This window comes from Trichosurus vulpecula, chromosome 1, assembly GCF_011100635.1.
Source record: "Trichosurus vulpecula isolate mTriVul1 chromosome 1, mTriVul1.pri, whole genome shotgun sequence".
Classification (NCBI taxonomy): Eukaryota; Metazoa; Chordata; class Mammalia; order Diprotodontia; family Phalangeridae; genus Trichosurus; species Trichosurus vulpecula.
In genome coordinates this window covers 163,404,136-163,430,847 of record NC_050573.1, presented here as the reverse complement: position 1 = coordinate 163,430,847, position 26,712 = coordinate 163,404,136, and the positions used below count along the sequence as shown (strand labels likewise).

The 26,712-nt window shown below is 38.0% G+C and overlaps 1 protein-coding gene across 1 annotated transcript in view; it reads left to right on the top strand.

The window, feature by feature from the left end:
• Positions 1-26,712, top strand: part of CPNE3 (copine 3) — a 63,005-nt gene that overhangs the window by 955 nt on the left and 35,338 nt on the right. The window contains exons 2-3 of the mRNA XM_036756977.1: positions 20,890-21,029; positions 21,325-21,504. Coding sequence (XP_036612872.1) covers positions 20,898-21,029; positions 21,325-21,504 — 312 coding nt within the window. The 5' untranslated portion in view covers positions 20,890-20,897. The remainder of the gene's footprint in view (positions 1-20,889; positions 21,030-21,324; positions 21,505-26,712) is intronic.

Genomic DNA, 26,712 nt, shown 5'->3' with positions numbered 1-26,712 from the left:
ACAGGCAAGGCTGGAGAGGAAATAGGGTTGGGTCCATTTTGCAGTTTTAGATTTTAGAGAAAGAGATCGAAATTATTGATTAAAGCTGAATGTTAGACATGGATTTAGGAAATCCAGAGTTCAAATCCAGCCTCAGACACTTAACAGCTGTGTGATCCTGGACAAGTCACTTAAAAGCTCTATCTGACCTAGATTTCTTATCCATAAAACGGCAGTAATAATAGTATCCACCTCCCACAATTGTTGTGAGGATAAAAAAAGATAATACTTGTAAAGTGCTTTGTAAATATGCAAACCTTGTTAATATTATTATTTTAATGGGAGTTTTTATACATCCCATACTACAGACAATCAAGAGCAGATTGTAATTCTTTTAAAACCTACTATAGTAATATTAGATTAGACATCAGTTCTGTTTTCAGCAATCACTTTAGCTGTCAAAAGCTATTGCAGACCCAAGCAATATGCCAGTTGTGGCAGGCAGACCAGAAGCATAGGTAGGAGAAGAAAGAGAGAGGAACACGCACATAAAGATTCCTCTGTAATTTGACAGAGGACAAAGAAAAAAAAGAAAGCTGCACATAATGTGCATATTACAGTGACACCATTTCAGCACATTTCAGTGGCACTAGAACCAGATTATCATTCTCATTTTCATTATCATTTTTAAAGTATAAATGAATACAGAAAGGCTGTGAAGGAACTGAGAAAGGGAAAATGATAATTTTTGCCTTTAAGCTTATCTTTGGTCTAACAATTGACATAGAAACCTTTTCTAACTTCCTGGACTGATAAAGTGAGAAATTTTATATAAAATAATTGTTGCCCATCTTCCACACAAATTAATGGAAATTGTAAAACATATTCAAACTGAATTTATCCTAAATTTCTTAGCAACCTACCATTATGTTCTTTGTGGAACCTGTGCTTGTAAACTACTTTCCCTCAGTTCCTACCTGTTTTCATTTTTGGTAGATTTGGGAAGTACCATTTCCACTTCTTGTTTCTTCTCACTTAGTATTGCCTTCCTGCCCCCACCCCCACATTTAAAAATGATCTGTTTGACCATTATACTAAAAAACATCCATGTAAGGTTTTGCTTTGGACCTTTGAGTTCATCAGTGTAGGGAACTCTCATTGTGGAAATTCCTTCAAACAATGTAAATATAAGGTTGTGACTGTCACGTTACCTTGCTTCTCTGTGAGGTTAGTCTTAACAGAAAGAACAGTAACAACAACCAACATCGGTTGTTATTGTTGTTAAGTCGTTTCAGTCATGTGACCCCATTTAGCGTTTTCTTGGCAAAGATACCATAGTGGTTTGCCATTTCCTTCTCCAGCTCATTTTGCAGATGAAGAAACTGAGGCAAACAGGGTTAAGTGACTTGCCCAGGATCACACAGCTAGTAAGGGTCTTGAGGCAAGATTTCAACTAAAGAAGACGAGTCTTCCTGAACTACAGGCCTGGCACTCTCCTGTGCCACCTACCTGCCCTAACCAACATCTATCTAGTACTTAGGTAGTATTCTCAGGTAGGCAGTGCAATTAATATTATTCTGACTTTACAGATGATGAAATAGAATCTGGGAGGTTAAGTGATTTCCTGAGGCACAGAGAATAAATGACTGAGACAAGAATTGAACTCAGATGTCTTGACTCCAAGTCCAGAATTTGATTTTTCTACTGTACTTCTTAATCTTAGTTGGAAAATTGATGAAATGATATTTCATTCTCTTATCTATATAAAGAGCCATCGTTATTGAAGAAAAGTAATCATTTTCAGATGAGTGACTGAAATGAAGATCAATAAAGGACTGATGATAATTACATATGTGTTGGATAAGATCATTAGCCACTTTAAGAAATTCAAACTTTGGCATCCCATTTAATCTGTTTTCTATTAATGTTTCTCCATTTTGTTTTCATATTTCATACTTAGTCATTTCTTTTTAACCCTGTCAACCTGTTTCTCTGTACTTGCAGCTTATTTGTTATTAACCTTTGTTATTAAAAAGGGTAATCTAATTGATGTCCAAATTAATCATTTTTGCTATTTCATAGATTTTGGTTTTTTTTAACAGTTATTTTTTAAATTTCATAGATTTTGGTAAATATTGAAAATGAAGTTTAGACTGTTGGCTAAAATGCAGTATTTTATAGATTTTATTTATCCAGGTATTATCCAAGCTTTTGCTTATGTTCACTGAGTCAATTCTCTTTTACAGAGTTTGGAAATATTCTTTGGGTATTAACGAATACTTTGTAATAGGTTATTACACTTCCCTAAAAGTTAAAAAGAAAATTATAAAAGCACTGGAATAAAAATTCCACATACGTAGCATTTAGAAAAAGAAACCTGAGATGGTCACAGTTTTGTTTAATTCTATCACTGCCAATTAAAGATGAATACCAGCATTAACTCAGCCTCCCCCATTAAAAAAGTTGAGAAAAATACTTAAAGTCATGATACTATGTGCATTTTGCAATGCCCTATTGCCCAAAGCGGGAGAGGGAAGTGATGTCCAGTTTCTTTCCAGTAAATGAAAATCAAATTACAAGAGGTAAATAACTGTCTTTGCATAACTGTCATCCTAACAACTTGTTTACTGCTTTAATTTTCATTACTTTTGTTTGGAGTACCACTGTATTTTACTTATTTTTTAGAAGTCATACAGCAATAAAAACATATGAAATAGCCGACCATAAACATTTATAAATTGCCAGATTTTGTTGTTTAGTAACAAGAATGTTTAGGAAGAAGTACAAATTAGAATAAAGCTATCATTTCCGTATTCTTTCATATTAATAACAATTGCTTAATTTATATGGCACTCTACAGTAATAAATCACTTTGCATACTTTTTTTATTTAATCCTCATACCAACTCTGTGGGGTTGGTGTTGGAAATATTATTTTCTCAATTTTGTATATAGCACTCCCTTTGGGATCTACTAACTCAACTCATACTTACAGTATATGCACTTCTGTCACTATAACTCACAAGCCTCTACCAGTGAACTTATTTTAAATGGCAATCCAGTAGCCACAATTAGTTCAAAGCAACATCATTTCCTAAGATGGCATAGAAAGCACTATAAAATGTTTCCTTCATAAACCTGGCTTTCAGTCTCCCATGGGTACATAAAGAATCAGCGGGAAGAGAATGAACAGGCTTGGAGTTTCTGGTAGTGAGGCACAAATGGTATGAGCACGTTTTGCCCTGGCAATGCATCTCTCTGATACTGTAGTTTCTTAACTAATGGAATCCTCATGCCACACCCCTCTTCTCTATCCTGCTATATGTACCATTTAGCTAGGTTCCCTGGGTCTGTTTTTTCCCTGGTGTCAGCACCCATTTGCCAGGGCTAATGCTTGAAACGACAGTTGGCTTTCTTCCCTGCTGCTAGGAGTCACGTTCCTTGAAATTACTTGGCTGCTGTTTCTCTATGCTTGTGTGTGTGTGTGTATACATATATATATACACACATATATATACTATATATACACATATACTACTAATATACATATCTATACATATATACATATTTGTGTATATGTATGTATGTGTGTAGGTATGCCTGGAATGTGTATGTTTCTCTCCCTTCTGGATACATCTCAAATGTACCTCCCCAAATTGGAGAAATAGCAGTGATGCCAAGTGCACTTCACTGGGGGCTGGAGGTGAGAGCAGAGAAGGAAATCTCCCCCGCCCCAGGTGAAGAGCTGTTCCATCTCAGAATCTGCTTTTCCTTGACTATTGGCTCCTGCCTGGACTGCTTTCACAGCTGGCAAGCTCAGCCTTTTCTTTTTTTTTAATTAATTAGTTTATTTTTAATTTTCAACATTCACTTCTATAAGATTTTGAATTCTAGATTTTCTCCCCCCTCCCCTACCTCCTCCCCAAGATGGTTTGCAATCTGATATAGGCTCTACATATACATTCATATTAAGTATATTTTCACATTAGTAATGTTGTAAAGAAGAATTAGAACCAATGGGAGGGACGAAGAGAAAGAAGAAACCAACAGAGAGAGAGAGAGCGAGAGAGAGAGAGAGAGAGAGAGAGCGAGTGTGAGCAAATTGTATGCTTCGATCTGCATTCGGACTCCATAGTTCTTTTTCTGGATATGGATAGCATTTTCCATAATGAGTCTTTTGGAGTTATCTTAGATGCTTGCATTGCTGAGAAGACCTAAGTCTACTAAAGTTAGTCATCATGCAATGTTGCTGTTACTGTGTACAATGTTCTTTGGGTTCTGCTCAGTTCACTCAGCATCAGTTCATGTAAGTCTTTCCAGGTTTTTCTGAAGTCCACCCGCTCATCGTTTCTTATGGAATAATGATATTCCATTACATTCATATACCACGACTTGTTCAGCCCTTCCTCAGTTGATGGGCATCCCCTTAATTTCCAGTTCTTGGCCACCACAAAAAGGAGCTCAGCCTTTTTAGATGATACCAGGAGCATGGCCCATCTTCTCCAGGCCAAGGTGATCATATTTAGTACACATCTTTACACTTATTTTAACACCTCTTTATCTTCTCCTTATTTTCTGTGTTTATTTCATTTAGCTTTTAGGGAGGGCACCAAATCTCCACCCTTACATCTAGGTCAGGTAACTGAGAAAATTTATTGATTCAAACAAAATTAAAGAACCTTTCCTCATGCCATATTGTTGTCCTAAATGGTGCTGACAAAATGACTCTAAACATCCCATGAAACTCTAGTGCTTCCATGATGTTATAGAGGGAATTACAGCTGAAACTGATGATCATGTGTTGGCACAAAACCTTAAAAGTGTAAAGTTTCCATATAGAAAGATTCTTTAAGTGTATAATCCTTATGTTAGGCACTCCTTGTTCTCAATATAATCATTGTAAGGATAAGATCCATGATTTTGTTGGTTTTGGAAATTCCCAGGTGAGGAAGCTAGCTCTACCAATGCAGGTGAGCACCTTCCCTATAACTTTGTGTTAGATTGTTGCTTAGAGCACTCATTCAACAATACAAAGCCAGTATATGTCACAGGTGGGACTAGAACCCAGAGCTTCCTATCTTTAAATCCATTTCTCTATCTACTATACTCTGCCTCCATATGTCAATTTTAATTTAAAGTGCTGATAATTTAAAGAAAAGCAGCTGGGTGGAACCAGTGCATAGAGTGCTGGGCCTGGAGTCAGGAAGACTCATTTTCATTTATTCAAATCCCTTTCAGCTCTAAGCTATAATCCTAAAGCATCCATGGAAAGCCTTACTTCTAAAGTTTAGGACCATAGGGTTGCAGTTCAGTTGTAGTCTAACTAAATTAAATACTGCAACTGCCCAGATAAAAGGAGAGACAATTTGACAAACATTCAATTTAAGAAACTTTTATCAAGTGCCTATGAGTCAGTCAACATTTATTAAGTGCTTGCTATGGGCCCCGTACTATGCTAAGTGCTGGGGAAATAAATAAGGGGAAAAAAAAAAAGACAGTCCCTGCTCTCATGGAGCTCACAGTCTTGAGGGGAGGAGTGGGGGTGGTGCTTACTACACACAAAAGGAAGGTGGAAAGAGAGGAGGCACACAACACGGAGTTGAATTTGCTGTGGAGCTGCATATGGAAAGTAGAGTGAGCTGGAAAGTCCAAATCCTGCCCTTTATTATAAATATATACGTCTGCCCTCTTTGTTCCATGCTCTGAAGAGGTGACCCTTCTCCAAAGTCAGGCCCTCTGCTTGGGCCTTTGACGTCCTCCAGGAGCTTGCCTCTTTGGCCATCTCCTTTTCCCCAGTATTCATATCTTTATTATTTTTGTATCTCATCTTCATTTCTTCATTATCTTCTCCCTCCATCAGTACTGGCCACAAACATGCCCCCGCCTTCTCCATCCTTAAAAAATCTTTATTTGATCCTACTATTCTTCAGACTTTCTGCCTTCTATCTCTTCTCCCTTTCACAGTCAGACTCCTAGAAAAAATAGATTCTCGTTGAATCTACTTTATCTTCTCCCACTTCTCAATAAATTGTAGCCTGGTTTTTAGCTTTATCCCTCAACTGAAATTGCTCTCTCCAGGCTATTTTTGTGTGTGTATCAATTTAAAAGAAAGATTTATTTAAGATCTTTGTCCTTACATCACAATCCTGTCTGAAGGAAAACAATGGAATTCGTCTCTTATATAATTAAGAAAAAGACACTAGCTGTGTGACTCTCATCAAATTACTTACCCCTTTATTTGCTTTTGCTTCCTCGTTTGTATGATGGGGATAATAATAGCACTTATCTCACAGTGTTGTAGGGCAGCTAAGTGGTACAGTGGATAAGAGCACTGGGCATGGAATTGGGAAGACCTGAGTTTACATTTGGCCTCAGACTCTTACTATTCGTGTGACCCTGGGCAAGTCACTTAACCCTGTTTGCCTCAGTTTCCTTATCTGTAAAGTGAGCTGGAGAAGGAAATGGCAAACCACTCTAATATCTTTGCCACGAAAACCCCAAATGGGGCACAAAGAGTCCATCATGATTGAAATGACAGAGAGACGCAGGGTTGTTGGGGAATATTTGTAAAACATTTGGTATAGTGTCTGACACATAGTAGGCACTATATAAGTCTTATATTATTATTATCATTATTAATTACTGTTATTGACTATTGGTTGTAGTTTGTAGGAAGTGTTGGTGGGGAGCAAGGAACATACCAACTCTTTCTGGCTCTGTGTGTGTGTGTGTGTGTGTGTGTGTGTGTAAGAGAGAGAGAGAGAGAGAGAGAGAGAGAGAGAGAGAGAAGGAGAAGAAGAAGAAGAAGAAGAAGAAGAAGAAGAAGAAGAAGAAGAAGAAGAAGAAGAAGAAGAAGAAGAAGAAGAAACAGAAAGAGGAGACAGAGAAAAGAAGGAGAATGAGAGAGGGCAGAGGATAGAAAGAGGAGAAGAGGGTTGGGGTGAGAGTAGTGGTCAGTGTTGGAGAGGTTGGCAAGGGAGTATCTTTTCAGAAAATGACAGGTTTCTGTAAGCACCAGAAAATGGTAGGACATTGAAAGGAAAAATAGATCTAGGATGATTTCTTGTGAAAAGAGTACTAATTCCAAAGCACTCAGTGGAATACTAGGACAAGAAGTATAGGGACTGGGGAGGGCTGGGTCTGTGCTAGATGAGCATAAGAGAGGTAGCAGGGAAAAGTTAATATTCAATCCAAGGCAAATTAGTGAGCAACTATAATCTTCTAAATTACAGGGTTAATATTTAGATAGCTACCTTAAAAAATATAAACAGATTGAATGTTACCAAGGCATTAGAAAAATAGTATATGGCTAGAATTTACCATATTAAAATATTTATAAATACATTTAATTGCTTAAATAGCTATTACTAAAAACAACCCCCAATATAATTCAACCATATAGATTTCAAGATTTGTGCTTGTTGGGAAGTTCAGAGGTTGACTTTACTTTCAGCTCCCAGTATAACTGGTTGGGAGAACAATTCCTTGTTAGAACCTGTTCTTCTTAGCATGCCAGGACAGGTTCAGAGGAATTACATATTACACTTAATCCTTTCTCACCCTTAACTCCAAAATTATAATGAAACTGGATTCTCTGTTCTACAAATTACAACCTACACATGCACATTCTCTAGAGTCTCCAGCTAGTGAGACTTAAAAAAAAAGGATTTAAAGTCACTTGTGTTTTTATCATTATGTTAAAATTCAAACATCATGAAATCATGAAATTGTAGCTAAATGTTCCACATTTACCGTTTTGGCCAATTGTATTCATTTTAACAACTTGATTTCTGTGTTACTGATCATTAAATAACCTTGAAATCTGGAAGCACTTAAAGACAACGGAGAGGAAAGCTCTGTGATCCCAGCTAGCTTGGAACATTGTCGAACAGCTAGGTGTCATTGTAGGGCAGCTAGGTGCTGCAGTGGATAGCATGCTGCGCCTGGATTCAGGAGGACCTGAGTTCAAATGTCGCCTCAGACACCTTCTAGCTATGTGATACTGGGCAAATCACTTAACCCTGTTTGCCTCAGTTCCTTACTATAAAATGCGTTGGAGAAGGAAATGGCAAACCACTCCATGAGGGGCTCAGTGAAACAGCTATGCTGTGCAGGGTCACCCCAGATGGACAAGCCTTAGTAGAGAGTTTTGACAAAAGGTGATCCACTGGAGAAGTAGATGGCAAACCACTCCAGTATCTTTGCCAAGAAAATCCCGTAGAGAGTATTAAAATGATAAAATATATGACACCAGAAGATGGAAGGTGTCCAGCATGCTACTGGGGAAGAGCAGGGGACAACTACAAGTAACTCCTGGAAGAATGAAGCAGCTAGGCCAAAGCTGAAAGGAAGCTCAGCTGTGGATGTGTCTGGTGACGAAAGGAAAGCACACTGCTGTAAAGATCGGTAGGAACCTGTGATGTAAGATCTGTGAACCGAGATGAGCTGGATGTGGTCAGACAGGAGATGGAAAGATTATACATCAACACCTTGGATGTCAGTGAACTTAAATGGACAGGAATGGGTGAATTTAATTCAGATGAGGGAGTAGCCCTCATAGGCAATAAAAGAGTGAGAAAAGCAATACTGAATGATATCTGCAGACAGAATGGTCAGTTCAAATCCAAGGCAAACTGTTCAGCATCGTTATGTAAGTCCTTGTGCTAACTACTAATGCCAAAGAGCCTAAAGTGGATCAGTTCTATGAAGAGCTACATCTAGACAGAATTACCTCCTTCCCCCCCCAAAAAGATGTCACATTCATCATGGGGGCTTAGAATGCAAAAGTAGGAAATTAAAAGACAATTTGAGTAACAGGCTTTGAAGTACAAAATGAAGCAAGGCAGAGTTTGTCAAGATAACTTGGTCCTATCAGTCACTTTTTTTTAACAATCAAAAAGATGACTGTACACATGGACATCATCAAATGGTCAGTATAGACATCAGATTTATATACATTGTAGCCAAAGGTAGAGAAGCTCTATACCAGGGGTGGGGAGCTTACAGCCTTGAGGCCACATGTGGCCTTCTAGGTCCTTGGGTGTGGCATTTTGACTGAGTTCAAATTTTGTAGAACAAATCTTTTTATTAAGGGGATTTGTTCTGTGAAGTTTGGATTCAGTCAGAGTGCCACACTTGAGGACCTAGAGGGCCACATGCGGCCTTGAAGCCATAGGTTCCCCACCCCTGCTCTATACAGTCAGTTAAAACAAGACCTGAAGCTGACTTTGGCTCAGATCATGAGCTGCTTATTGCAAAATTCAGACTTAAATTGAAAGTCAGGAAAACCATGAGACTGTATGAGTATGAGGTAAATAACATCTCTTATGAATATGAAGTGGAAGGGATTAGATCCAATAGATAGAATTCCTGAAGAACTATGGAGAGAGGTTTGCAATATTATACAGGAAGCATTGACAAAAAACATTTAAAAAAAAAAGAAGAGCAAGAAAGCAAAATGGCTGGCTGGTGAAGCTTTACAAATAGCTAAGGAAAATATATGGTCTGAGAGTATGCAGTCCAAGAAGCACCAGTTAGAACTGAACATGGAGTAACTGATTGTTTTAAGATTGGAAAAGGAGTACAACGAGGCTATATATTGTCATTTTATTTATCTAACTTACATGTAAAGTCCATGTATCAGTAAGGCAAGATTCATGACCTCGAGGATGACCATGAACATGCTTGTGTGGTTTGGAATTGCAAAGAATGAAAAACTCTCTAGGTAGAAGGCAAAGGAAGTATAACATTTATTTAGATACCAGAGTATCAGATCCCAAGACCAATAACTCCAATTCGATATAGCAGCAATTATATTCCAAAACCAGTAAGCTCATCTCAATGTAGCAACAAGGAAATTATAACACAGTATTATAGCAAGCAACCAAGTCATCTTGTAACCTTCCCCCCCACTAGGGCCTTCCTGTAAACAGTCACTCATGAATCCTAACTGTCTGCTTGCCTGCGTCCTCTCCCACAGTTCTGAAAGCCCTTGCGTTTCTCAGAGTCCTTGCAGTCTCCTGCATTCTCTGGATTCTCAGTTCTCCAATCTCTTGATGTTGTAAGTTTTTAGCACTTTGATCTCCACAACTCTCTGGTCTGCACTCTCTGGTCTGCAGTCTCTCTTGATGCTGGCTCTCTCTCAATTGTCTCTTCTTCAATGCCATCTTGATGCCTGCTGCCTTAATGTCTTCTTGATGTCTGCTTACACTCTGGGCTCTCCATATATACAGTTCTAGCCAGCATCTGATTGGCTAGAACTCAGGTCTCTGGCTGAATTCATGCACATCTGATTGGTTAGAACTCAGTGCATATACAATTGGCTCTGGTTTTAGCATCTCTCCTTAGGGCCCTGAAGGCTTCACATATCTCCTGACCTAATTAGCAAAAGGATCTGGACTGGGGCCTCAGGCCTAGTGAGTGAAAGGGTGTGGGCCTAAGAAACCTTTTGATGAGGGTGAAAGAGGAGAGTGTAAAAGTGCCTTGAAGCTTAACATTAAAAAAAAAAAAAAACAAAAACAAAAACAAAGACCTTGACAACTAGTATCATCACTTCTTGGCAAATAGAGGGAGAAGAAATGGAAGCAGTTTCAGATTTTGTATTCTTGGGCTCAAAGATCACTGCAGATGGTAACTGCAGCCATGAAATCAAAAGACTCTTGCTCCTTGGAAGGAAAGCAAATCCGGACAGCATACTAAAAAGCAAGAGATCCCCTTGCCTACAAAGATCCATATAGTCAAAGGCATGGTTTTTTTTTTTTATATTTCCGTATTAGTCATGTTGTGAAAGAAGAATCAGAACAAAAGGGAAAAACCAAGAGAAAGAAAAAAACAACAAAAAAAGGTGAAAATAGTATGCATCAATCTGCGTTCAGACTCTGTATTCCTTTCTCTGGGTGGATAGTATTTTCCATCATGAGTCTTTTGGAATTGTCTTAGATCATGGTATTTCTGAGAAAAGCATGGTTTTTCCAGTAGCAATGTAAGGCTGTCAGATTTGGACTAGTGGAGATAGTGGAGGATATAAGGGCCTGGTGTGTTATAGTCCATGGGGTCATGAAGAGTTGTAAACGACTCAATGACTGAACAACAACTAAATTTCAATAGCTATATAGTTCCATTCTTCTAGGAAGTTTTGAGTACTCTATTATTAACTCTTTAATCCTTTCAATGGTAAATGACAAATGGTGTCATTAACAAATAGAGCAACGGTTAGAGCCTGTTCCAGCCTGAGGATACTAAAGTTAAGCAGTGGTAGGACTTGATTTAGAATGATGGAGCTGCTTATTATTTGTGCTTTATATTCTGCCGTAATGCCTCCTTCTTAGTTCAGGATCCCTGCTGTGCTACCTCATCTTGCTATGGTGACCCTGATCACTATACACACACACACACACACACACACACACATATAAAATATATGTGTGTATGTACACACACATACATGCATGCATGCATGCACACATATATATGTGTGTGTATATATATACATATACACACACACATATACACACACACACATACACACAGATGGACTGTATATTATATTTAGGAACAGACGAGCTAAGTTCAGAAAGGCTCATTCCCGTATTGGTTACAGGTTAATGAATTGTTTTGGGTTTAATTAGAGATACTGATTTTCTCTGTCCTTTCTTACCTCGATCAATTGGAAATGAGTTCAGGGGATGAGCCAAACATAAGGAGAGCTATGGTGATTCCCATTTTACGGATGAAGAAAGGAAGAAACAGAAAAGTGAAGTGACTTGTATAAGATCTCTCAGTGAGTAATTTTTTGAGGCAGGATTTGAATTCAGGTCTTCCCTAATCCAAGTCCAATACACATTATGCCACCTAACTGTAAACAGGGCATATAATTCATGTCTAGATTTCCCAAAATGTGGCTACCAAGGTCTTTCTTTTTTCTTCTTCAGTATGGAGCCTGGTATGTTGGTCACAAGAGTGAGATTATTCAATATTGGACTCAGTACTTGAGGGCAGTCTCTTAGGAGGTCTTAGTTATGAGCATATATGGAATTTTTGAAGGAATAGGCTTAAAGGATTTTTAATGAAATAGGCAAAAAAGTGCCAGGATTCATAAGCACCAAATGAGATTGACCTAGGAGTTCCTCCCACTCCCCTTTAGGATTGTGGATTTAAAACTAGAAGGAACTTAGAAGTCACTTGGCCCAACTCCCCTCATTTTATAAGGAAATTGAAGCCTTGAAAAGTCCGGGTAGCAAATGGCAAGAGGCAGGATTTGAACCCATATCCTCTCACCATAAACCCAGTGTTTTTTCCACCATGCCTTTGCCTTTTCTGACTAATTCGGTTCACAGAATCTCAAAGCTGAAAGAGACCTCATAGGCTCTCTCTATACCTGAACAAGAATATCCTCTCTACACTATACCCCCAGAGTGATCCTCCAGCCAGCTTTTGCTCAAATGTGTATTAAGTAACCACCCTGTGCTATTGTTGGCTGCTGCTGCAACTACAAACATAGCTATTTCCTTGTTAGTTACTCCTCTTCCTGATCCAGGTCATTAACTTGAAAATGAAGTTCTTAGACTTTCTGTCTCTCAATAAATAAATGGCCCCGAAAGAAAAACAATCAGAGAACATAGTTCATTAAAAAGAATTAGGCAAAACATGAATTGAGTTCTGCCCCTGTTCTCCAACAATATCTTGTTATCTAATATTGAGGAAAACCACATCTCATTTTCTTTTCCTGGAAGGGTGGGAATGAGGCATTTGCTACCAGTTATTTAAATGTTTCTAGATCCTTATGCTACTTCATGTAAAATTTAAATTAGCATGATGAAGTTGCAGAGATTTGGATTTGCAAAAGTAGAAATCTAAAGAAAAATGTTTCTTACTGAACTTAGACACTTAAAAATGAGAGGAATATATAATACTTTACTTTTTCCTCATGCAACACAATGAACAAATCTGATGATGCTTTGTTATTTTATTTTCTGATTCAAATTAACCTGCAAAGTTCCCTTATTTGTTTTTGGGGTATGTATTTTTTTCTCATCTCCTTACTAAGATGTATGACTTTTGGAATGTTAGTGATTATGTTTTGTGCTTAGACTTCCTCCCTGCATACCATCGAATAGATCATTACACTCCAGTGATGGTATATGGGTAGTAAGCTTCATTTTGCAGAATATTTGCATCCCAGGTAGGTGGACCCTCCCTTCTGTCATCTTTCATTCCATACACGTAACTCCATTCTTCCTGAATCTTTGCTTTGCCCTCAAGCTATCATCCTATCTAATAGACGCTTGTCTATACACCATCCTCACTCTCTCCTTTGTACAGCCCTCCCTCACTTGAATCCAATTCATTTGCAAGTCATGGCATCACCTTCCTGATGTCTTGATCCTCTTTGAGAATAAAGGACAAGCAACAGCCTGTGAGTAAGTAGTGGTAGCTGCCCCACTGGGGACCCAGTTGGCAGCACAGCTCCCTTCCTCCCTCCCTCCCTGCCTCCTTTCTTTCCTTCCTTTCTTCCTTCCTTCCTTCGTTCCTTCTTTTGTTCCTTCCTTCCTCCTTTCCTTCCTTCCTTCCTTCCTTCCTTCCTTCCTTCCTTCCTTCCTTCCTTCCTTCCTTCCTTCCTTCCTTCCTTCCTTCCTTCCCTCCCTCCCTCCCTCCCTTCCTTCCTTCCTTCCCTCCCTCCCTTCCTTCCTTCCCTTCCCTTCCTTCCCTTCCCTTCCTTCCTTCCTCATGATCGGATCTCCAATTCCACATCTCCAACTCTTTATTGGTCATTTCTACCTGAATGTCTTACTAGCACCTTAACAAAACAGAATCTGACCTCTGTAAATCTGTCTCTCCTCCCAACTTCCCTATTTTTATTCTTAATACCATCATCCTCTCAGCAATCTAGGCTTGAAATCTTGGAATTATCTTTTCTCTTTCCCTTTCCCTAAATTTCTAACCACAAACTAGTTGCCAAATATTGTTGATTCTACCTCCACAATATTGCTACCCTGAATCTTGCTTCCCAAATAAATAACTAGTACAAGCCAGAATGGACTACCCATTAGCCCTCCTGTTTAAATCTCTCCACCTTAGGTTGAGAGTTCCAAGTGCCCATCCCTCCATGTAGAATAAGCCAGTCTGTATAGAGGAATCTGCTTGACCCAGACCCGGAAGAAAGAATATTGGATTTGAAAAAAAGCAGCAGTGGGGTACAGAAAGCACTGATTATGGAGTCAGAGGACCTAGGCTCAAATCCTGCCTTTGACACATGACCTGTGTGACTTTGAAGAAGTCACTTAACCTTCTTGGGTATCAGTTAAATCAAGTGTAATATGAAAGTTTTGGACTAAATGTCCTCTGAGGCCCCTTTCAGCTCTTAATCTATGAAGTTAAACTTATATTCAAATCCTGGCTCCCTCACTTGCTAAGTTAATGTGTTCCTAGGTAAGTCACTTAATCTCTCTAAGTACAAGTTTCCTCAGCTGATAATAATATTTGTGAAACCTACATCACAGGATTTTTGTGAGGAAAGCACTTTAAAAGCCTTAAAGCTTTATGTAAATGTGGATAGTTATTTTCGCCAGGGACACTTGTGCTGTATCTGGTTCTATCCACTTTCTTGGAAAGGAACATTTTGGGGCTTTGACTTTTTCAAAGTAATTTCTGGTACTACATATCAGGATAACATAATATGTTCTAAACGATCATAAAACCATAGACCCGTGTAATTCCTACCAGCAGATCACACCAGAATGGTTATTTATTTGCGTGTCTTAATTTGCCCATTGTATAATTTCTTTTTTTAAAATTTAATTTATTTAATATATTTAGTTTTCAGCATTGATTTTCATAAGAATTTGAATTACGAATTTTCTCCCCATTTCTACCCTCCCACCCACTCCAAGATGGCATATATTCTGGTTGCCCCGTTCCCCAGTCAGCCCTCCCTTCTGTCACCCCACTCCCCTCCCATCCCCCTTTCTCTTCTTCTCTTGTAGGGCAAGATAAATTTCTATGCCCCATTGCCTGTGTATCTTATTTCCTAGTTGCATGCAAAAACCTTTTTTTTGTTTGTTTTTGAACGTCTGTTTTTAAAACTTTGACTTCCAAATTCTCTCCCCTCTTCCTTCCCCAGCCACCCTCCCTAAGAAGGCACTCGTTGTATAATTTCAAGATTCTATAGAATAGTTTTCAGATTATATGTGGTATAGAACTATTACCCTGTAGTGTGGTGAGTGATAGGACTTGGTGAGGCAGAATCTTGGAGAAATGACTGGCTGTTGCCAATTTCTTGTCTTCTTTGAGATGTTGATGATGGAGATTAGAGACGTTACATTCTTATCTGGGAGTTCCAGAGTGCAACCTGAACTAGATTAAAATGTAATTAGGAAATGTTTGCCAAAATAGATAAAAGTACAATAAAACATAGATAATGTTATTTTGTGGTTGGCATGTTGCCATGCTACCGATGTAAAGAATAGTGTCAGGAAAGTGATTGTGAGAAGGAATTGCTACAGGTTTATGCCATTTTCCTAAGAACAAAAGAATCCTCAAGTACTTCAGTGGCTAAAGTGCTAGACTTGGAGTCAGGAAGTCCTGAGTTCAAATCCTGAGCAATTAACTATGTGACCTAAGCAAGTAACTTTACCTTTCTTACCTTCAGTTTTTCATCTGTAAAAAGAGAAAATAATAACATCTGCCTCTCAGGTTGTTGTGAGGACCAAGTCTTAAGACATGTAAAGCTCTTTAGAAACCTTAATGTACTATACAAATGGTAGTTATTATCATCATGATCATGATAATGATCATGAAGATGACAGTGACAATAATTATAATAATTAAAAAATAAAGATTAATGGGGAAGAGGGATGAGGAAGGGTCACTACGAGAACAGGAGTTTAGAATTTTCATTGAGGACCAACTTTCCTTCTTTCGGCAGTCAGGGGTACCTCTCATCCTCTTCACCATCATTTTCCATTTCTGCTTTTATTCCTCTTCCTTTTTTCCCAGAGGGCTAAGAGTGGGGAAGCAAATGAGGAGATGCTATATTGAATTGGAGTAGGCAGACTGAGTATATCTGGGGTAGACAGAGGTAGGCAGCCTTCTAAACTAGTCCTGACACCCCAATTTAGACACTGCTAATCTAAGGCAAGGCTAATCTAAGGCACTAAAATTCCAAGTTCCCTGGAGCTGAGCTCTCTATTTGGCTTTTTGATTATCTGATGAAAGCAATTGACAGTAAAGTGAGAATTACCCATAAGGTTAACTCTTGCTAGGATATAGTCTGAGTCAAAAAAAAAAAAAGTTTGTTAACTTATATGAATTCCCAGTTGATGATGTATGAAGTGTGAGGAAGAGAAGGAAGGATATGTATATATGTATATATACATATACGTATGTATACATACGTATATGTATACACACACACACACATATTTTAGGGGAAGAAACCTAATGCCTGCTTTCAGCACCAGTCTCTTCGTCTATTAATTTTGTCCACCAAAGAGCAATGTTCTTGGAGTCATTGTTCAGTAACATGTAATTATCCTCCACCCCCATCCTCCTAAATTTTTTTAAGTGGCATTATAGCCCTCAGGGTCCATTGAAAATTGTGGTCATATGTGGAGAAAGAGTAAAGTTGGCACAGTGCATGGTAGATATATTAAACCATTACTCAGGAATGTGGAAATGGCTGAACTACAACTGTACTCTTCATCTGTTCCCAACCACCCCTTGTGTAGCTTCAGTGACCTGAGCAACTTCCACGGGAATTACCAGCACTCTTTGTACACCCATAACAGGCTATTGCAAGAAGGATTGGTAGGGATTACCATGGCTGCTGCTACTCCTCTCATCATCATCAGTAATAAGAATAAGTAGCAATTTATATAGCACTAATATTTATAAAATGTTATACATGTATTGTCTCTTTTAATCATCACAACAACCCTGGTAGGTAAGAGACTGGATTCGAACTTGGGTCTCCCTGATTCCAAGGCCTGTTCTCTTACCAGTGTTTCACCTAGCTGCCATTTGATCTAGCTTTGCTCTTTACAATGTGTGAAATTTGCAACTGCCTGTGAGGCAAATGGTATTGCAAATAGTGCAAACTACATTTCACGGATGGCGAAGGCCCCTGACTCCCAGGCCAATGATCTTCCCACTCTTGAACTGGACTGGAAAAGATAGAGAAATTCTACCCAGCCCACAGGCTCCAAAGAAGGCAGCCTCAGGGTAGAGGTGTTTAACAAGTCAACTAGCATTCCTTAAATATTTACCAGGCATCCTGCTAAGGTCTGAGTATACAAAGAAAGACAAAAACAGTCCTGCTGTCAAGGAGCTAAAGAGACAACATTCTCAGAGGGATAACATACAAACAAGATAGATGAACTGGAGGGAGACTCATTCAGTTGTTATTGAATCCAATCTGTAATATCAGTTAGCTCTGATGGAGAAGCATCTCTCCTTTAGCCTGAGAACTCCAATGAAGGTGAGCCTGTTACCTCCATCCACTTGTGGATGGGTTTAATTGTTAGGAAGTTTTCTTGGACATCCAGACTGCATTTTCCTCTTTGCATCTTCTGCTCATTTTTCCTAGTTCTGCTTTCTGGAGCCAAGTAGAACAAGTCTAATCCATCCTCATTGGGAGAGCCCTACAAGTACTCGAAGATAGCTCTTTTATCCTCACCGAGTCTTCTGCTCTTAGGACAAAAATCTCTAGTTCTTTTAATGTTATTGCCCTCCCCAGAATACTGTTCAACTTATTAGTGTCCTTCCTAAAAATTGATTGTTTTCCTTCTGGTTCTTGGTCATAATAATTGAAGCTACTATAAAAATTGTGTATTTCCTAATTACACAAAATGGAAAATAAAAGTTGCTATTAAGTGGATGCCAGACTTTAGGGCTTGCATAATTTTTTATAACTGACACTTAGATGCAATAGGCTGGCTGGAGTTGAAGCTATTTGGACAAAAACAAAATAAGGATGTTAATAGAGGAAATCAGCTTACTAGTAGTGATTCATTATCATGACCATCACTAATTTTCCAAATAATTAGGTGTATCTGCTTGTATGAGCTTGTTGTTCTTGGTTTGATTAGAATAGGGAGGAGGAGAGTTCACATGAAGAAAATAACATAAGCAAAGACAGAGCATAATCCATTGGAGAACAATAAATAGTTTGGGTTGAGGCTGAATTGTAATTATCACTGTTAGGGGAAAAAGAAAACCCTTCTGATAAAATTAACTCCTTTGGAAAGAGAGTGGTTGCTGTATTGATGTCCTGCTGTGATATCCCATGAAGATGACTCTCAGGTATCAGAGAAGATGCTTATGGAGTCCAAAGTCTGGCAGCTGTGAACAAACAGTAAAGGCTTTTAGAGTTGGCCTGGCAAGGAATTTTCATGTATGCCTTCTGAAGTCTACCCAAAATAAGTTAGAACAAGCTCATGATGGAGTTAATTGTAGGGTGATGATTATTTTGGTTACAACACCTCTGAGATACCAATTCCTGGTTTTGTTTGTTTTTCATTTCCCACCAGCTCTATTGCTTTTAGACTTGTCTTTGGACTTTTCCATTATGCCTTCCTTCCCCAGGAAACTCATCATTGGGAAATCTCATTATCTTGCTAGGTTTGATACTAACATCTCATCAGTACCCTCTGCCCCTCTGATTAGACCTTCTTTCTTTGGACTCATTGCATTTGTAGTGAATGATTTAGAGTTCAGTCTTCAGTTGCTTTTTCATCACTTGCATTCATTGTTTGGCTCCTCAACTAAATTGTACATAGGGCAGATCATGTCTTAACCTTGTTTTATAGTTCTCCTAGGGGCGGCCAGGTGGCATAGTAGATAGAGCCCTAGACTTGAAATCAGGAAGACTTATCTTCATGAGTTCAAATCCAGTTTCAGACACTAGCTGTATGACCCTGGGCAAATCATTTAACCCCATTTGCCTTAGTTCCCTCATCTATAAAATGATCTGGAGAAGTAAACCACTCTAGTATCTTTGCCAAGAAAACCTCAAAATGGGATCACAGAGAGTCAGACACGACTGAAACAAGTCAACAAAAATAACTCCCCAGACACCTTGCACAATGAAAATTGCTCAGTAAGTACTTAGTGTTTCACTGATTTTGGAGAATATACTATCTGACTTTAATTTTTAAAGGTTAGAATGATAGCTATTAAACATAAAACGAAAGTCCTACAGTTTGGCTAAAAAATATCAACTCTACAAGGACCATATGAGGAGAAGTTGCTAGGTCATCATTTGTGAAAAAATCCTAGAGGTTTCAATGATTCCTTAAGTTTCTAGATCAATGTAAGTCAGTATGCATGATACAGCAGTCAAAATTCTAAAGCGATTTTAGGCTGCATTAGTGGAAGCATCATTCCCCAAAGTAAGAGGCAGTGGGCCCTTTATATTCAGCTTTGGTTAGATCACATCAGGACAGATTTCACTTATTGGAGGTTTTCTAGCCATAGCTGGATGCCTGCTTGTTAACTGAGCTGCGGTAGAGATTCCTATTCAGGAAAGTGTTGGACTAGCTGGTCTCTGAGTGCCCTTTTAACTTTGAAATTCTGTGAAAATTTAGTCCACTTTGGGGCACCACATTTATAAGCTGGAGCATACTCAGAGGAAAGTGAATAGAACCATAAAATGACTAGAAACTGTCATAGAAAAAATGGTTGAAAAAACTGAGAATGTTTAGTTTGAGAAAGAGAATATTGGAAGGATTATCATTAGGAAAAGATTAGATTTAGCTCTAGATCGGTGGATCTATGCTTAACAGGCAAGAATGATAGATTTCAGCTCAGTTTTAGTGAACTTTTTTTTTTTTTTTGATAATTTGAACTTCTCCAAAATGGAATGGGTTGATTCTGGGTGATCATAAGTCACTGCAGCTCTCCAAGTGGAGGTTGAATGCCCATTTGTCAAGCTGTGGTAGAGGGGATTCATACATCAGCTGTACGTTGGACTAAATTAAGACCTCTTCCAGTTTTAGGATTCCATTTTTTTCATGAACATTCATTTCACTTTAACAGGCATTTATTCAGTGACTACTGTGTGTAGTTGCTAGGGATATAAAAATACAAAAGAAATAGCTCCTTTCCTTTCATATAGTGGAGAGGGGGGGAATATTCCTTGTTGGGGGAAGTAGGAAGTGAAAAAAAGTTTTCATGATTTTTCTTTGATCATTGAAGAATGATTCTCACAACAGGTTAATATACATAAATGTCTCCTTGGGTGTTAGAAATTGTCCAGTTATTTTTAATGTCCTTTAGACATTTTTGATTTCTAGTATGCTTCACATTAGTTTTCATTAAGTTGAGAATGGTAGCTTGTATTAAAGAATTTAAAGACAAAGAGATTTCATTACAGAGCATGATTTGTGTTTGGTATTAAAAATGATTATATTAATAGGAATTTGTGTTTGTGCTGGCCAAATTAGTAATTTTGCTTGACATATAAATCTCATCTAAAGTGCAGTAACAACTTTTAGGCAGATTAAAAGTAAAATTGAGCAATGGAAATTAATTTTTTTTGTAGTGAATTTATTGCCTTTTTTCAAGTGAGTAATTAAGATCATATTTTGACTTTTCCAAATTTCTAAATTAAGCAATTTATGGTAAATTAATTAACATCTCTCCTATCATATACTAAAAGATTTGTTTTACAATAATATGGGGAAATAAGTTTCATCTCAGAAAGAAAGACTCCGTGAAATAATATGATTGGAATGGGTTAATATGTCATTGAACTCCCAGGTGGCATTTATGATACCTGAGTGGTCTGGAAACTTCATGAGTCCTATTCTTATGTTTTGTTGATGAGCAATAGATTGTAATGATAATCCAACCATTTCCTTTCAGAATTAAAATTTTTCTCAATGTTTTCTTTCATTGTTTTTTCCTCATCCTCCAGTTTAACAGATGGCGGCACAATGTGTGACGAAGGTGGAGCTGAGTGTCTCCTGTGACAATCTTTTGGATAAAGATATAGGCTCAAAGTCAGATCCTCTGTGTGTATTGTTATTGAATACCAATGGACAGCAGTGGTATGAGGTAAAACATTAAAAAATCCATTTGGAGGAAAGGGTGGTCTGATTGTACTTTTGATAATTGAAAGAGGCTTTTAACAGTAATGACCCAGCAATCTAAAATGTATCCTTTTTTTTTAAAATTAAAATCAACACATTTAGTCTGTTCTTTAAGTCATTCACTAAATTTTCTAGACACAGAATTTTCATTAGTCATTAGGAATATTAATCAAGTTTGTTCAATAAAAGTGAAAATTGAAACTCCAAAATACAAATCTATGATCTGGTGACTATACCATTATCTTTTATTCTCTCCACAGGTTGAACGTACAGAAAGGATTAAAAATTGTTTGAATCCCTCATTTACCAAAAAATTTTTAATTGATTACTATTTTGAAGTGGTTCAGAGGCTGAAGTTTGGGATTTATGATATTGATAACAAAACTATTGATTTGAATGATGATGATTTCCTGGGAGAATTTGAAGGTACTTTGGGACAAGTAAGTATGACTTACTATGCTCTTTAACAGTCTCACTGCTTTTGTGGCAACTCTCATAGGCATTTAAAAATTCACAAAGAAACTCATTAGTTTTTTTTTTTTTTACTTTTAGCATTGTTGTTTAGTCAATGTCTGACTCTTCATGACCTCTTTTGGGATTTTCTTGGCAAAGATACTGAGTAATTTGCCATTTCCTTCTCCAGCCCATTTTACATAGGAGGAAACTGAGGCAAACAGGGTTAAGTGACTTGCCCAGGGTCACAGAGCTAGTAAGTGTCTGAGGCCCGATTTGAACTCAGGTCTTCCTTACTCCAGGCCTGGCACTCTATCCACTGCACCATGGCACTGCCTCACTTTTAATATTACTCTATTCTTTTATCACTTTCATTTCTAACTGTGTCCCACTCTTAAGGAGGCCATTTCCTATAATAATAAAAAATAAAGAGGGGAAAAGAACAGTTTAGCTTCTAAACTGTTCATATAATATTCCACATCCACAGTCTTCCTTCTCTGTAAAGAAAAGGAGGTACAATTTTTCAACTCTTCTCCAGGTTCAGCCTTGGTCGTTACAATTAATCAGCATTCAAGGGTTAATTTTGCTCTCAAATTTTGTTGTAGGTGTGTGTGTGTGTGTATGTATATACACACATACATACACAAATATACTATACATATAATACATGCACACATACACACATACATATGTAAATATATATACACACATACATATATACATATACACACATATACATATACATATATAGTTTTCCTGGTTTTATTTGCTTCACCCTGCATTTGTTCCTCTAAGTCTTCAATGCTTCTCTGAATTCTTTATATTTCTTGTATAGTGTATATGAATAGTGCAACAATATTCAGTTATCTTTATGTGCCATATTCTTTTTAGCCATTCCACAATTGATGGGAATCTATTTTGTTTCCAATTCTTGACTACCATAAAAGGTCTGCTATGAATGTTCTGGCTATGTCCTTGACCTCCAAGGCAACTAAATGGCATAATGAATAGAGCTCTGGAGACAATGAAGATCTGAATGGGAATCCTCCCTTCGTCACTTACTAGCTATGTCACCCTCAGCAATTCACTAAATCAGGGGTGGGGAACCTGCAGCCTCGAGGGCACATGTGGCCCTCTAGGTCCTCAAGTGCAGCCCTTTGATTCAGTCACAGGTGCTCATTTGAGGACCTATAGGACCACTTGTGGCCTCGAGGCTGCAGGTTCCCTACCCCTGTTCTAAATCTTTCAGCTTCAGTTTTCTCATCTGTAAAATGAATATAATACCACCTATTCACAGGATTGTTGTGAGGATCAAATGAAAAAACATATGTAAAGTAACTTGCAAACCTTAAATTGTTATATCAATGCTAGCTATTATTATTGTTCTTATATAAATAATCTAATGTGTACTTCTCAGAAAAAGTTTATTAGTGTAAGAATTAGGTTTAAAACATTAAATCTCTAAAACTCCAAGTTTTCCTTCATAGCTAAGTCTTTAGAATGATGAAGTTTTTCTCACTTAGACTATAAGTTTTATGAACTTTAACTGAGGAATATTTAAAAAAAAATCCAATTCTGAAGTTTCCAAGTCTGATCTGTTCTGTTTGATCCTGTAATGATACAGTTAGACAAGTCTCACAAAATTCTTAAGGTTGGAAGGGATGTTCCGTGTTCATGAAGTCCAACCCACACTTGAATCGGTTTTTATTCCTCCCTGTAGTATTTTAGACAAATGGTTGTCTGGTCTCCACTTGAAGCCCTCCAGCAATAGGAAACTCAGGAACTGTCCTGAGACCCATTCTGCTTCTGTGCTATTCTGTGTGTTAGAACAGTCTTCTTAATATTGAACTCCAACCCGCTGACTATGCATGGCTAGGAACAGAAGATCCTAGCTCCATTCTGACCTTGACTGAGGTGCCTCTATGGAGGGAAATGAATTTGTGGTAACAGCTGATGTTTATATAGCTCAAGTGTACTTTCACATTACTGTTCCCACAGCAGCTGCAGAATAAGATAGGTAAAGTTATATTACCCCACTTTTTGTAACTGAGGAAATGAAGTTCAAGAGGGTAACTTATCCAAGTTCACAGAGCTAGTTTGTGACAGATTTGGAATCCAGTTGTGTAAAGGGGATTTCTGCTCAGTTATAGGTTGGAATAGATGGCCTATAAGGTCCCTTTTCTCTCTGTTATAATTTAATTCTGAATCCTCAAGTTTAAGTCTACACAATTTTGTCAAAATGTTCTTGTTTTAACAATTGGCTAGCAGCTTCCGTGGGGGCGTAAGATCCCCCCACAGCCGGCACCCAGGAGGCTGCCGGGCACGCTGGAAAAGCACAGGTTCTTTTTATCTGCTTAAACAAGGAAAGCATGGTGAAGGGGTTGACCAGTTTTCTTTAATCCAGCATTCAGTTAGTTCAGGGGAGCATACAGGCAAGCATCAACAGACAGGCCAAATATAGATTACAGTCAGCTAGTTCAGGGGAACAAACAGCCAGCACCCTGAAGTTCAGAATATTCATTTAGTTTGGGGGAAAACAAAACTATCACCCAGAACTTCAGAACTAAATACAAACAAATTACAAATATCAACAGACAGACCCAATACAATTCATAGTTACCAACATCTGGGCTCAGCCTGAGAGCAAGGGCTGGCCCAGAGTCACGCTCGCCACTGCTCCCACGCCAACCGGAAAAGGAAAGAGGGCTCTTCAAGCTGTCCTCTCCCCTCTTATAGAGTTTTTGACATCATCAAGCGCTGCCTGAATGACCAGGGCCGATCAGTTCTTGAGTTGGCCCCTCCCCCTAGCACAGACTAGGTTAACACCCAATAGGGTATGGCTCTGGAGTCAACACCTCCCCTCAGCCAGCCCCATAACTCATCACACAGGAAGTTCTCTGTTCCCAGGCATGGTCGCTGGGCTTCCTGCCCCGGAAGAGAAGCCCCGGCACCCAGCGAGGCTCAATGAGGTAAGCTGACTCCCTCAAAGAAAACAAAGGCCATTCTGGCCACAGTTCTCCAGTGAAGTCTTAGTACATGTCATTATGACTCATGTTCCTTGAAGCTTATGCACAAGCTCAGGCAGAGACTACCAAGCTGGAAAGGCCTGGTAGACAACTATGCTGTCTAAGTTATCTGAGTTAATTTTAGCAAGGCCAGAAGGCCTTGCTATATCACCACTGAATGATAGTTTTTAAAATTAAACTTTTCTATGAGCAAAAATTTATTTTCTCTTTATCCCATCTTCCCAACAACAAAAAAAAGAAAATACAACCCTGATTACAAATATGCATAGATAAGCAAAGCAAATTACTGCATTGTTCAGAAATATCTGTCTCATTCTACAAGGTGAATCTATCTCTTCTCTGTCAGGATGTGGGTAGCATGTTTTGGTCCTCAGGGATCGTGGTTTATTATTGTATTGATCAGAATTCTAAAGTCTTTAAAACTTTTTTCTTTATAATGTTATTTTTGTGTAAGTTGTTCTAGTTCTGCTCACTTCAATCTTTACTCTGTTCCTACACATCTTCCCAGTTTTCTTTGAAACCATCCATTTTGTCATTTATAATGACGTACTAATATCCAGTTTGCATTCATATGTCATAATTTATTTAGCTCTTTCTCAGTAGATGGGAACTCCCAGGTGACAGAATTTTCAAGCTGTAGTTCAGGAATTACTATTCTAGGTGAGGATAAGTTACAATCTGCATCATTGGAGGGACCCTCTACATGAGGAAATCACTGATAATGCCATCATAGATTTAGAATAGACAGGGACCTTTGAGGTCCACCCTACTTATTCTACAGATAAGGAAACTAAGGCTCAGAGGAATTTAAGTGCCTTGCACAAGTTCACACAGATATTAAGTGGCAGAGCCAGGCTTTGAACTCAAGTTCCCAACCTTCAGATCCAGTGCTCTTTCTACTTTGTCACATGGTCTCCTTTGATTTTTTTTTTTAAAGAACTCAAATGGACCTATAATCTCATTGACTTGGTAATTCCCTACTGTGATGTAGATCTCAATCCATGCATGCCTGTCTATACATGAGTTGTATGCTTGTCTTCTCATAAGTTGGACAAAGAGAGTCCACTTAATGTATTGGAGGCTTTCCTCATTTTCTCTTGATAGTTATAGGAGTATCAGTGGAATATAGACTCTCTGCTTTGCCTTCCTCATTCATATGACATTGCATGCCCATCATTTTTTCTTATCATACAATTTCTTTATGACATCTTTTATTTCTGTTCTTTCTCAAAGTTCCTCATTGAAGCCTGCTCACACCTACCACGCACCTCTTTATCTCCCTCCATGTGAAACTCATTTTTAGTTCATTGGAGGCAGTTGTATTCCATACTTTGCTACCATATAGTAAATACTGGTAAGAGTGTTAATGTTGAAAAGATCTTTTGAAGTATTAATTCCTTAACTGCACTTAGAATGTCACTCTTGAATTACGAGTTTTGAAAAGTAGGTTAATCATCAATAATGGATTAATATTAATCTGAAAGTTTATTATATGTCAAAAATAATAAGTAATAATTATCCTACTAGGATACAAGCAAGACACTTTGTCATTAACTTATTCAGATCAAGAAAGAGTTTCATTATATTCATATTTGATGAATGACATTCCATACTAGGCGCCTTAGTGAATCTCAGACTTGGAGTATGTGACCTGCATAGCCAATGATAAGGGAATAATACTAATAATAGATTTACCTAGCATTGATGTTCCCTACTTGGTGAAATGAATTGAGCAGGCATCCTAATTTGTTCAGCAACAGTCTGTAGTCAGACTGTAGTCAGGTGATTTTGAATCACTAAAGTAAACCTTAGTTAAGTCACCCTTTTGAAAAACTTATTTTGGGTGTTTCTAAATTAATTGATATAATAGTAATCATAATTTGCTGACATAGAAATGCCATTAGATTACTTTTGTTGCAGTCCATTAAAATAAATTTTATTCAAAATCATACTCATTTGCTTGTATATTTAAATCCTGTTAGAATCCTTTCTGTATACTATATAATAAGATATATAGTATATAAGAAGATATTTTAGAGAATGATATTTTAGAGGGATAGAGATTATTTTATATAATATTTTAGTCAGCAAAAAATATGTTTCCCCTCTAATTTGCCCTTATGAATCTTTTATTACTCAGGGGTGGATTATTTTTGGAACACATTTGTC